The sequence below is a fragment of the Patagioenas fasciata genome, chromosome 6, assembly GCF_037038585.1.
Source record: "Patagioenas fasciata isolate bPatFas1 chromosome 6, bPatFas1.hap1, whole genome shotgun sequence".
Lineage (NCBI taxonomy): Eukaryota > Metazoa > Chordata > Aves > Columbiformes > Columbidae > Patagioenas > Patagioenas fasciata.
The window spans coordinates 22,520,723-22,533,822 of NC_092525.1; the positions used below are offsets into that span (position 1 = coordinate 22,520,723).

A 13,100-nucleotide genomic window follows, 5' to 3' on the forward strand; every position below is an offset into this window, starting at 1 on the left:
CGCACATCACTTCCTGGGCTTTAAAAAAAAAAAAAAAAAAAAAAAAAAAAATTCACCTAGGCAGGTCCGGTCCGGTCTGTGAGGTTCAGGGAGCACCCCGGGGTGCCGCTGCTGCCCGCGCCCGCACCATGAAGGATCAGCCCGCCGCAGCCGCCGTCCTCTGCCTGTGCCTGGTGCTGGCGGCCTCGGCAGCCTCCGCCGCGGGAGGGCTCGGAAAGGGTCAGGCAAACGTTTCCTTCGGGCTTTCCTCTCAACTTCTGCTATTGCCATGAATGGGTGCGCGGGCGCCAGGCCGGTTTCCCGCAGCGGCAAAACGGCCCCGGGCGGCGGGGAGGGGTCGGGGGGAGACCGGGCCGGCCTGACGCTGCAGCCGTGGTTTGGGGGGAAACCGCTGGCTTGGGGCTTAAAAACGAGAGGGTATTCAAGCGATCGTTCTGTTCCGCCTAACCCCTGAGGAGTTTCCCTTTTGAGGGTTCCCGTTCTCACGTGTGGGAGGCCCGAGGTGGGGGCGCAGTCCCTCGGTGCCCCCCGCCCCGCCCGGTGCTGAGGGGCCCGTTCAGCCCTGCCTGGCCTCTGCCAGCCCCTCTGCGGCTCCTGGCAGGCGATGAATGGCTCTTCCTTCCCGCCCTCGGGTCCCCTTTTCCTTCCTGACCTCTCCTCACCTCTCCCGGGTTCTCCTTGTGTAATTACCGTGTTTAAACTTGGTTCAGCCAGGGTGCACCAGGCCCCTGAGCTTCCCCCCAAGTGGTGGCTTTAGTTTGTCCTCAGGGATCAATCTCCTCTTCGGGGCTAGTAGTAGCACAGTGAGATCAGTGGCAGCAAAGCTTTGTGGTGTGGATCCCAGCCATCCCCCTCTCGTTTTACAGTTAATTCCTCAGATGACTTCCATTCAAAAGAAACACTGCGTAATTTGTCGCACCATGCTTTTAAAAACATGCTGAAGCTCGCCACAAAGTGGGTTTTAGTTTAAAAAAGAAAAGCTTTCCAAAAGCGGGTGCTAGCTAGAACAATAGAAGGTCTTCCCTGGTTTAACATGTTGGCCTTTGAAATAGCTGACATGTCAATATTCTGAGTAAACATGTCTTGTGCTAATCCAACTGGTTTTTGCTCTGCTACGTTCAGCTGGTACAAACATAACCTTGTGCCTGAAGCTGCCTCTGCAGCTTCTCCATGTGTGTCATTGGACATGGACAAGGCATCCCCACCTTACTGCTAGCATAACTAGATATTTGATGTGTTGCATCATATACACTCACAGTTGTTCATATCAATAGAGAAGATAAGGTAATAAAAATATTGTGCCAACTGTTCCAGCCTCCTGGATGCTGAACTGGGATGCCACGAGTTTCTGCTGACCCTGTTTTTGGCTTTCTCCAGCTTCTTTGCCATAGTAGTGTACTGGATACAAGGTCCACTTTCTCCTGTGTCAGCACTGGGCAGCGTGTGGCTCCTGACCCCTGTGTAGCTCCCAAAATCTGTCCCGCTCAGCACCCTGGGCACTGAGTGCTGTTGACTAATCCAAACCTTCAGCAACGGGACAAGTGAGGCTGAAGTTTGGTTATCCAGCACAGCCCCGTGTTACTGGAGGGATGAGGCTTCTGAGGAGCCCTTCCAGGACAGTTCCCCTGCCAACAATTCCTGGATCTCCTCTATCTCAGCTTTCTGTGTGGCTTTCAGTCATGGGAGATAGTGCTGGGTTGGCTACAGGGTCAAAAACCCAGCAGCCCATGTTTTGGGGTTATTAAACACCAGCTTGCTCACTCTTAAGTGACATAACAAGACTTATCTGGGTGTGGGATAAAATATTTCCTGGATTGTTCAGTCACTGTAACATTCAGAAATCTATGTAATGGTGTCCTTTCTTACTCATTGATGGTCTTATGATCAGCAGTAATACTTAGCAGTTCTAGAGCAATTATATGTTGGCCTAGGAATTTTTAAATTTTCACTTTAATTCACATTTAGTGGGATTTAGGAAGCCAAACGCTGACATTTGTCTCTAGTCAGTTAATAAATGTTCACAGGTTGAAAAAGAAAGGGGAATAATCAGAAGGCTCTTCAATTTTAATCTATATTTGGGGAACTTTGGTGTCATTTGCATATATATATAAATATTAATGAGTGTGGTATGTTTGTGTTAATTAATTTCAGTGGGATTCCTCATAAGACTATGTAGGTTGTTAAGTATTTGCAGAAGTCTTTCCAGAATTGGGATTATAGTTTGCTTTAAAAAAAAGAATACAAAAGGAGTTGAAAATATTCCTAATGGTTGGACTACCTTCACATTAGTTGATATGTTAAATTTTGCAGCATTTATAAACCTCCTCTTGGCAGGTTTTGGAGATCATATTCATTGGAGAACACTAGAGGATGGGAAGAAAGAGGCAGCAGCCAGGTATGTTATTGAGTTTTAAATACAGAAAAGTGTCTTTAAAACATTCACAAAGGTTCTGTATCAATCCTAAATTTAACCACAGAAAATAGTAATTATTATAAAACATGAAGGTAGCTTAGGAGAGTGTTCAGATCACTATAGCTTATGATTGTGTTGTGTTGTGTTGTATTATTATTGTTAACTTTGCTGAGCCATGACCTGGTTTTAAACACTGCAGTCTGGTTAAGTGATTGGAATTCTGACATGTCTTGGGAGAAGAAAATATTTTTTTGTATTTATGATAGTGAAGAAACATACAGATCTCAACCCCATAACAGGTGTTGGACTTGTACTCAATCCTCTTGAACTTGGCAGTGCTAATAGCTTCCATAAAATTCAGTGTGCCCATATAGATGAGGCCTTAATGTGGCATGAGAGAGTATTTTGTTCTGCAGAGAAAAGTCTGAACATTTCAAACAGTAGGGAACTTATAAGTTAAGTGGAACCTTTTCTGGGTTAAGCTTTAACTCTAAAAAGAACGCTGTGTCATGAAAAGGTAAAAAAAAGACATTTTGACACATTTTTTCTCATAATTTCTTATATTTCTTGTTAAAGTGTGAGAAGGAAAATTGTATGCTTATAAATTCTGCTAGTATTTTAAAATTTGTAACCTAAATCTGACAATGCTGACATTCGCAGAAATTCATTCTGCCTTCTGCATTTGCTGTTAAATTGAATTTGCCCTCAAACGGATCCATCTGGCAAGTTCTACACTGTAGTGCAGACACCATATTGACCCAAATGCTACAGTTCAAAAGTTCTACAAGTGCTTATAATTGGGTATTTTAGTATTTACTTGATATACCTGTTAAAAAAAATAATAAAAGAAAACCAATTCCACTATTTGCAGGAATAACATTGCCATTACCTTGCAATGAAGCAGAGGAAGCTTTAAAATGAGACAGGAGTGAAAGAGGGAGGGTGAGCCCTTAGGTTGAGGCAGGGTGAGCATTTCTGCTATAACACACGCTCTCCTTTTGGTGCCAAAACCACAGACCTGCTCAGTGGTTGGAGTCCTGCAGCATTTTGAGTGTGAGTTGAAGGATTGGGAGAAACAAAACCAACCAACCAAGAAAAGGCAGGCAGACCTAAAAAGCAGATTTTCTGTTCTGAGCTTAGGTCAGGAGATGAAAAGTTATGCGGAATTATCTGTTGTGCAGCAAGTGAAGTGCATCAGAGCCAGGTCTAGGAAGCTTCAATTTTGTAAACAGTGCAATGTGGAGGTGATGCTTGCAAAAGCTGTTTTTTTGGTTCCCTGTAGGAAAGGGTGGGGATCCGGCATTCGTACAGTTACTGGGTGTCTGGTTCTCAGGGGTAACCGCAGTACCATCGCGTTTTTAAGCAGGAGGGTGTCCCTGTGTCCCTGTGTCGGGGGTTTCCCGTAGCACGGTGATTCCCGCCTCCCCGGGGCCGCTTGCCGTGGGGACGCGCGGGGACGGCTGCGGTGACCCCGGGCGGGAGCGTGGGCTGGAGGCCGCTCCCTGGGGCTCTCCCGCGGCTGCCGGCGGCTCGGCAGGGGTTCCGGCCGCGGTTGCCCGGGCGACCGGGGGCGGGGTGCGGGTGACCTGAGCGGAAGCAGCCGCCGTCGCCGTCCGGGTCAGAATGGCGGCGGGGCGGGCGCGGGGGGAGGATGCCGCTGGTGGTGCTGTGCGGGCCGCCGGGCAGCGGCAAGAGCCGCCGGGCCGCGGAGCTGCGGGCGGCGCTGGGCGGGCCGGAGCGGCAGGCGCACGTCGTGGCCGAGGCGGAGGGCGGGCGGGCCGCGCTGCGGGCCGAGGTGGAGCGGCTGCTGAGCCGGCGTGACGTGGTGATCGTGGACGCGGGTAACGAGTTGCGGAGCATCCGGTACGAGCTGTACTGCGCGGCGCGCCAGGCGGGCACGGCGCGCTGCCTCCTGCACTGCGCGGGCGACCCCGGCGGCCCCGAAGAGCTGCCCTTCGAGGCCCCCGACCCGCGCAACCGCTGGGACCGGCCGCTCTTCACGGTGCACGGCGAGGAGCCGCTGCCGCTGGCCGACATCCGCGCCGCCCTGTTCGAGAGCGCCCCGCCGCCGCCGCACCGCGCCACCCGCGCCCAGCCCCTGCAGTCCTGCGGCTTCCTGCACCACCTCGACCGCGCCACCCAGGACGTGGTAGCCGCCGTCATGGCCGCCCAGCGCAGCGGGGCGCAGCCCGGGGAGGTGGTTCGCGTCCCCGGCGCCGCCGAAGGGCTGGTGCTGAACCGGCCCGTGAGCTTGGCCGAGCTGAGCCGGCTGCGCAGGCAGTTCATCAGCTACACCAAGATGCAGCCCAGCGATGAAAACTTGCCCCAGCTGGCCAGCATGTTCCTGCAGTACCTAAGCCGCAGCATCCAGTGAGCCCTGTCACCTGTGTCACGCGCAGTGGTGGCTGTGGGCCTGTCCCGAAGTACTTGCAACAGTAAGAACAGGCCATCTGGCCACAGACCCCAAGGAACTTGGGTCCCACCCAGATGGATGTTGTGTCCCTGCAGCCGCTGAGCAAGCTGTATCGCTAAAAGGATCTGTGGAGATGCTGTTCCTCCTTCCCCGCTTTCTCCTCACTTGCGACTTTTGAAAAGGAGAGCTGCTCTTGCATCCCCAAGCAAGTGAAGTCTCCCATGGAGACCTAAACCCCAGTAATCACATACTGACTGAACACGAGAGCCCAAAAAGCAGTGACCATAGGGAAAACTTTTCCCTTCTGCATTGCTATATGTATGTCTTGAATAAGAAGGTGGTCTTTCCAAGGTTGTCTCCAAATAATGTCAAACTGCAGAGGACACTTGAGGTCCAGAGCTTAAAAAGGCTGTATTTCTTTAGGGTGTGACTGTTGAAAAATATTCTGCTGGACCCAAGAGGTAGATTTGCAAACTACGCAAAAGAATGGTGCTGGCTTAGCAAACTCACATTGCTCTGTTTCAGGTTTAACAATAAAATGTGTGCCTTAAGTGGAGTAAAGTCTTAATTTACTGCAAGACTATTTTATTGAAATAACTTTCTGTGTCTTTTCTCTACAAGATCATAATTAAACACCTTTTAAAAACAATAGTTGTTTCACAATGAGTGCTGTCATAGGAAGAATGAGCTAAAAAATCAGTGCCTGTATGACTTGTGATGGGTAACTTGGTTTTGCAGTTAGTTTCAACTACTTTCAGTCTTTACTATACCACATATACAGCTTATATAAACTTTTCACTTTCTGGTGGATGCTTCATCCATCATTTTAATAAATTGTGGCTTTTGATTTTATTTGTATGTGTAATTCTACCTTGGAGGAAATGGGAAAGTGCAGCAGGGTTACTTCAGTTATAGTGGCTCTTTATCTGACATACAGGCTGCCGGGTGGGCTTGTGCATTGCAGAACTTAGAAATTACTACAGAAATGTTTTGATGTACATAAGTTTACTTTTCCAGTCCAAATAAAGAGAATAAAGGTGAGGAAGTACATTCAGTATCTAAAAATTCTGTGAGTTTTCACTGGCTATGAGTTGGTGTTTCAGGACTGTGAGCACTTCCATTTAAAATCTGCTTTGAAAATATCAACTTAAAAAAATAAAGAAGTATGTTGTAGTGCTAACTACCAGATAATTGAACTCTTCTGACGTGAAGCACTGATTGTTGATGCTGAGAACAATGTGTATTTTCCAGACTTAAATCAGTCTCTCCTCTAAGAGGCAAAATCACTTTGGCTTGTATGGAAACAATATAAAGAAAACAACCAACCACACAATTTTTTTATCATCAGGTAGAGGACGGTGATGTAATACAAGCTTTACCAGGGCTATGTGTATTCTTGCTCATTACTGCAAACAGAGTCCTGTGTAAAGATGATGATGATGTACCAGTTAACTTTGAATGGCAGACTTTTGTTTGAACTGCTCTAAATGCTAATTGCTTCCTCTCCATCCCTTCTGATTCTGAAGGCTATAACTGAATGCTGCTAAGTAGAGATTTCCTTTCATACTATCTGCAACTCAAGAAAAACTTGTACTTAAGTTCTGCTAGTAATTTAGTTGTGATCGTGTGCAAAGGTGTTTGTAACTTCTCTGTGAGAAGTTCCTTTTATTTTTAACCCTAAAATGATGACAGAGTTTACAGTAGCAGAAAGCTTAAAGTTTGCTTGGCATATCCCGAAAGAAGTGTTTTTTGTGTGTCTCTCTTGATTTCTTCTTTCCCTTCACCTAGTGTTTGACTCTTCTTGCTGTTCTGGAAGCTTTATCATTATTACTGGCTTTGCTTGGATGCTCTTCCATAGCTTAAGTGGTTTACTGATAAGAGAAAAGGGATGAGATACCCAGTTCTTGTTCTTAGTCTTTCTCAGTTTATTGCCCTGGTCAGCTTTCACCAGTTCCACTATTAGATGGTAGAAACAATAACAGTGTTGGTAAGGAATTCCATATGCAGAAATGTGGAGGCAAGTGTTGTACTACCTGGACGTGCTCAACAGCAACAAAAATCACCTGTAGTTGTATCACTTTTTTGGTTAGAAAGGTAAAATTGATGTAAAATAGTCAATTCACTTTGTAAAAGTCTTGTCTGTTCAAATGTACATGTAATAGAATTTGGTTTAGAGGCTCAACTATAAGCTTTCTTTGACAATATTTTTTCATTTTTTTTAAAGTGGTTTGCCTCTTATGGTTATTATCCACAAGTCTTGGTGTGGAGCTTGCAAAGGTATGTATATTTGATACTAGAGCTCACTGAAATTTCAAATGAAATCTTGTATACAAATCATGTAACCACGGGAAACATAAACTTTGCATTCAACATGTAGCTAACAGTATTTGTATTTCATTTAGAGCTGTGTAATGTCACACGACTTCAGCTGTTAGTACTGCCAACAGCCAGCTGTGCCTAAATGCCTGCAAACTAACTGCTGTAATACTGCACTTGTGTAGTGGCTGCAATTTCTGCTGTTTTAAAAAATGGAACAGAATGAATGATCTTTGAGAATTAAGTGTAAACTGCTGTTACAGTTTAAGGCAAGGTGGCAATAAACCGTGGCAGATGCTCCTTGTTATCCCCTTTACCTCCCACCACCCCTTCCTTTAGATTGGAAAGGTGATAAGAAAGATAAGGGGAAAGGAAGAGAGACTTAGACTTCAAGTTGAAGAGTTTTAACGGGTTTTACTAATGCTACTAATAAATAGAGAATATATATATAAAATATAAAAACCAATCTCGAATGCTGGATGTGGAGTTGGCGTCACTCCAGCAGCAGAGCTGGGTGTGCGGAGCTGGCGGCTCCAGCAGGTGCAGCTCAGGCCGGCAGAAGTCATGGGTGGGACTTCACAGCAAACTGGAAACTGGTTGCCGGGATGCAGGGCCTGAGGCCTGTAGATCACAGGCAGACAGACAGGGTCCTTTCCAGATGCTGGCCGTGGTCAAAGAGAGCATGACCCTCATGATCACCCTCTTGTATAGGGGGTATGACGATTACGGGATGGAATACTTCCGTTGATCAGTTCTAATCACCTGTTCCATCCACCCGTCCTCGAACACGCCCCTCTCACAACGGAACGTGGGAAAACTTACCAGTCTTTCTTAGCTACCATAGTAATAAATCTAAACACGAGCTTCTTCAGCATTCCATTGGTCTCTTATCAGCACCGAGTACAGCATCCTAGGAAAAATATGCAGGCTGAAACTCAGAAAAGTACAGCCACCTAGAAGAACTTAGCTGAAAGAAAAATCACTAAAAGAGAACCGGTCTTGTTTTTAACAAAACCAGGACAACTGCCTTACTTTCAGCTGGCTGTTTTTCAAAGGTGAGGAGGCTTTGTCTCTTTCAGTATCGCAAACAAATAAGCTGAGCTTAAGGGATGAGCTGGTTGAGCGAGAATAGTGGTTCACAGTGAGGTTTTTGCTTCTGTTTAGTTGATTTGAATGTGACCACGTATGTCTGTTGGCCAGGCTTCGTCATGTGTCTGTTCAGCGAGGTTTGCTTCAGTTACCTACTGTTCTAAGCCTGGCTTGAGCAGTTTGATACATATATTCCATTTACTCGCTGTTTATTTAAAAGTACCAGCTCTCCAGAGAGAGGAATGGAGCTGAGATTTTGATGCTGACCTGAAAACCTGAAATTTTTTCCACTGTCTTTACCTATGTCTTCCTTTTTATTTATTTTTCCTCTTCCTTAATTAGCTTTAAAGCCGAAGTTTGCTGAATCCAAGGAGATCTCTGAACTTGCCCATAATTTTGTTATGGTCAACCTTGAGGTAGGCTGCCCTCTGATTCATATCCTGGTTACTGCCTAGTAAGCAAATTAAACATTTGGAATCCAACTTAACTGGTTGCATCCTGTTTTGTCTGCATCCTAAATCCTGGACTCCTGAATAGGTATTCAGGATTGATTGATATAGCTGATTGTTTTAAAAAGAATTTTCTTCAGTCTGGTTATTTTAATTGTGTTTCTACACCTGGGTCTGTGCCATTGTCTCTCTAACAAGTTGTACCATTGCTGCAATAAAAGAGTTTATATTCATGCTCTCATGATATAACATTCCTCCACTAAAGTGGAGCATTTAATGCAAAATGACAAAACAGAAAAAATATTTTCACAAATGATACTTGTTTAGGTAAAAATAACTTTCCTGTGAGAGCAGAAGATACTGCAGTTGCCTAGCGTCAGGGTAAATGGAATCTGAAGGCAATAACTTCTTTCTTTAAAATGCGTGCTGTCTTTTGTTAGATACCTTGCTAATACATTCCGCCTCCTGTCTTGCTTTGGTAGGATGATGAAGAGCCAAAGGATGAAGCCTTTAGCCCTGATGGAGGTTACATTCCCAGAATCCTTTTCATGGGTAAGGCATCCACGGCTCTTGCATCCACTCACAGGGCTGTGTCCTTATTGCTACCACCTAAATTTCCTGTTTGATTTCTTGTTTCATAGACCCCAGTGGAAAAGTCCACCCAGAAATCATAAATGAGAAAGGAAACCCCAGCTACAAGTATTTCTATACCAATGCTGATCAAGGTATGTGCAGAGAAGTTTGAAGTGCATTTTTTCGTGAGATGAAACTCTGGGAGTGTCCTGAGTGAAGGAGACACTTTTCACTTTTGAGTGAAGAAAAATGATACTTTAGACCAAGGGTGTCAAACTCATTTTCACCCGGGGCCATATCAGCCTCACGGTTGCCTTCAGGGCCGAATGTAATTTTATGACTGTATCAATGTAACTACTTCTACATACAGTCCTAAAATTACATCCAGCCCTTTGAAGGCAACCGCGAGGCTGATATGGCCCCCGGTGAAAATGATTTTAACATCCCTGATTTAGAGCATAAGTGGAAGCTGTTAGATACAATGTGAGTGATTCTCGTGTGCCTTGAGAGGAACCGTGTTCAGAATCACAACTCACGTTAATACCTACTATAATGTCTATAGGATCTAAACTCTATCTCCAGTTGTGGCAAGGAAAATCATGCAATTGTCATGATTCAGCTACAAATAGTTGGGAAAAGGGCACAGGACTGTTGTTTTGTTTTTCAACAGGTTAATTTGTAGTTCTAAATTCTGTAACTGTGTTACTTTCAAAACCATTGCCAGTACACCTTGATGTTTTCATCTTGAGATAAACAGTTGCTGTCTCTCTGTTTCTATCTTTCAGTTGTCCAAGGGATGAAGGAGGCCCAGGAGAAGCTGACAGGTGATGCTTTCAAACAAAAACACCTGGGAGATGAACTATAATGAATACACTGAATGATGCTTTTCCATCACTTCAAAACTCTAGAAGGAAATGATTAAACAGACCAAGAATGTAGATGCACCGGAGGGGCATAATTCTCCTGTCAACAATGTTAGGTTAAACCCTATTTGGGGTTCACACACATGCATCAATTACAGTGTTATCTCCTCCTCTGCCTGGCAGTTTGTGCTGTGATGGTTATTTGCAACTAGGTAATGTGCAAACACCACTAATATTTGGTGTTAAAAGGGAGGTGTGTAGGGCAAAACATTATTTGAGGACAAACAGTGTGATTGGAATAACTAGAAGTAGCCAACATTTTGACGCTTAATCAGGGTTGGGTCCCTCTTTTCTCACTGGTATTATGTGATCCCATCATTTTTACTGGGGATTCCTATGAGTGGGGCATGTTCCTGGGCCAGGTGTTTTCTAGACATCCCAAACCGTGAACTCTGCCACTAAGCCAAGTATTATGGAATAAATTTAATGAATGTTCAAGTAGCATGTGAAATTATTAGCTCTGCAAACATATTTTTGTGTAAAACTGTGTGTGATTCATCTTTATTTGCCTTTGGGCAGAAATTTAACTTTTTCCTTGTGCACTCACCTTTTGATTGTTTTACCATGTGAGGGTGGGTTATGTTAAAGCTTTATGGGGGTTCCCCTTTTATTCTTTGAATGTTTTCTGGCGAATGCCTTGCCATCACATTGTACTGTATTTTTGTACCAGGGTGAAAATTAAACCTTTTTAAACATAAGAATGCAGATGGTGTTTTGTGGTAAAGGGCACAGTTTTCCATTCTTAAGGATGGGGGAATATATTTTTGTTTATGTTGCAGTGGTTATTAATGTTGAATGTTACAGCTGAAGAAAGTTTCTCCTTACAATTAAAAAACAACAGTTGCTTTTCATGTAATTATAATTCAGCCATTCTTATACTACCTATACTGTTGAGGGCAGGGTAATACCTAGAGTTTATCTACTGGAGCTGAAAGAAAAAAATAGAGGAGAATAAATATCACCTCTTGTTCTGCTGGTAACGCTTTTCCTACTGCAGCCCAGGATGCTGGTGGCCGCCTTTGCCACGAGGGCACATCGCTGGGTTGTGGTCAACCTGTTCTCCACCTGGACTCTCACGTCCTCCTCTGCAAAGCTGCTGTCAGTCCCCAGCCTGTCCTGGTGCACAGGTTATTCCTCCCCAGGTGAAGGACTTAACGTTTCACTTTCTTGAACTTCTTGACACCCCTTTCTGCCCATTTCTCCATCCTGTTGAGGTCCTTCTGAATGGCAGCACACCCATCTGGTTAATCAACTGCTTTCCCCAGTTTTGTATCATCTGCTAGTTTGCTGAGAGCAGGGCTCTGTCCCTTCATCATCATCATTAATGAAGATGTGAAATATTGACGCCAAGAATACTCCACTAATGATGAGTCTCTGCCTGGCAGTTTGTCTGTGTTCAGTTCACCTCACTGCCCGTTTATTTAGATCGTACTTCATCGCTTTGTCTGTGATGATGCTGTGGGAGATAGTGTCAAAAGCCTTTCTAAAGCAAGTATAAACAACACCTACTGCTCTCCCTTCATCCACCAAACTAGTCATCTAAAGGAAAAAACCCTGTTCAAAAGGCACTTGCCATAATTTCCCATATGAGCATAATTTTCTACACATTATTTTTGAAGAGCTGTCTGAAGACATTAGTTGTGGAAAGTTGTTATATACAATAAAACCTGACTTGTCTACTGAGTCCATTTTTACTGTTCAGTAGCATTATGAATTTTACTTTCCAGACCAGTCTGCCTTTAAGGGATTTTAGATACCGAAACTCAATTGGGCACTAAAAGACAGGGACTCATTGGAAATAATGAGATTATTGCACATTACAATTATCCTGCTCAGTTACTAGAAGTTATTCTACAGGTTTTATTCCCTGCTTCTGTTGCAAATTGTCTAATAAATTAACCATGAAACTGAAGTAGGAAACTACTTTCTGGTTGTATCAGCCTTCAAAGTAAATAATTCTATGCAAGCCCTGAAAAAGGATTTGTGGTTCACAATATTGTCCTTTTTCCCCCAGCTCTATTGGTTGACCTAATAAAAATAGGTCCCGTGTGATGCTCCGTATTTGATTTATAGCCTCAGACTGACATGACTGTAAAAAATAATTGCTGCGTCTTTTTTACTTGCCACCAGGGGGAGGACTCTGCTCGTTCATCTGGGATATGATTCAACAAATAATAATTTTTTAAAAACCCCAGACAATCTGTGGTGCAAAATAGCAGGGCGCACCTCTGTGATCTTCCAGGCATGTTTTTGCAGCATCTCTGCCCTTGTCTCTGCAGTGCAACTGCAGCCTGTGAGATGGACATCATTTGTACCAAAGCCTTGCTTTGCAAAATGCTCGAATGTCAGAAGCAACATAGCCTCAAAGTAATTTTTAAAAAGTTCTCCATCTAGAGAGATTTCCTTTCAGTGGCAGATGCGGGAAATGTGCTTCATCCTTTACATTTAAGACCATTCTGATTCAAAATCATTCTCTTTCACCTCTTCTCTGATGCATCTACCCTCCTTCACACTTTCTGGCTTGCAGACTTGCTACTTCCAAAGGAAAAAAAAAATCCATAATCGTTTTTCCGTTGTTATTTGACCGCCTCCATTCTCTTGAATCCTTTCTACCCTCTGTATATACAGACTTGATGAGCTGGTACATCTTCCCCACCCCTCCTTTCTGGTCACTCTTCCCTAGACCATGCTTTTATCCTCTCTAGCAAGGTGAAGCTTGGCACTTGCTGGCCCGCTTGGTGTTCAGCTGGGGTCTCAGCGGAACACAACGTACATTCTGCAATAGCTCCTGTTTCATGTCTCTGGACTGCAGGGTGAACTTGCTTTTGGTCTGTTATCCAAGTATTTTTCTGCTTGTTAGTTTTAGACCTGTACATTTTACTTGCAGATTCTTTACACCTTTCTGCTTTTTAATCTAGATCAGG

General features: G+C 44.4%; 2 protein-coding genes across 2 annotated transcripts; both read left to right on the forward strand.

The window, feature by feature from the left end:
- The first annotated feature begins 26 nt into the window (after positions 1–26).
- TXNDC12 (thioredoxin domain containing 12) lies at positions 27–10,877 on the forward strand. The gene is made up of 7 exons (XM_065842195.2): positions 27–219; positions 2,335–2,395; positions 7,051–7,103; positions 8,574–8,647; positions 9,163–9,232; positions 9,322–9,405; positions 10,039–10,877. The coding sequence occupies exons 1-7, from the start codon at positions 129–131 to the stop codon at positions 10,116–10,118; spliced, it is 513 nt and encodes a 170-aa protein (XP_065698267.1). The 5' UTR covers positions 27–128; the 3' UTR covers positions 10,119–10,877.
- KTI12 (KTI12 chromatin associated homolog) lies at positions 4,025–6,022 on the forward strand. Its single transcript, XM_065842196.2, has one exon. It carries the CDS (start codon positions 4,065–4,067, stop codon positions 4,785–4,787), a length of 723 nt encoding a protein of 240 aa, XP_065698268.1. The 5' UTR covers positions 4,025–4,064; the 3' UTR covers positions 4,788–6,022.
- Positions 10,878–13,100: the final 2,223 nt, after the last annotated feature.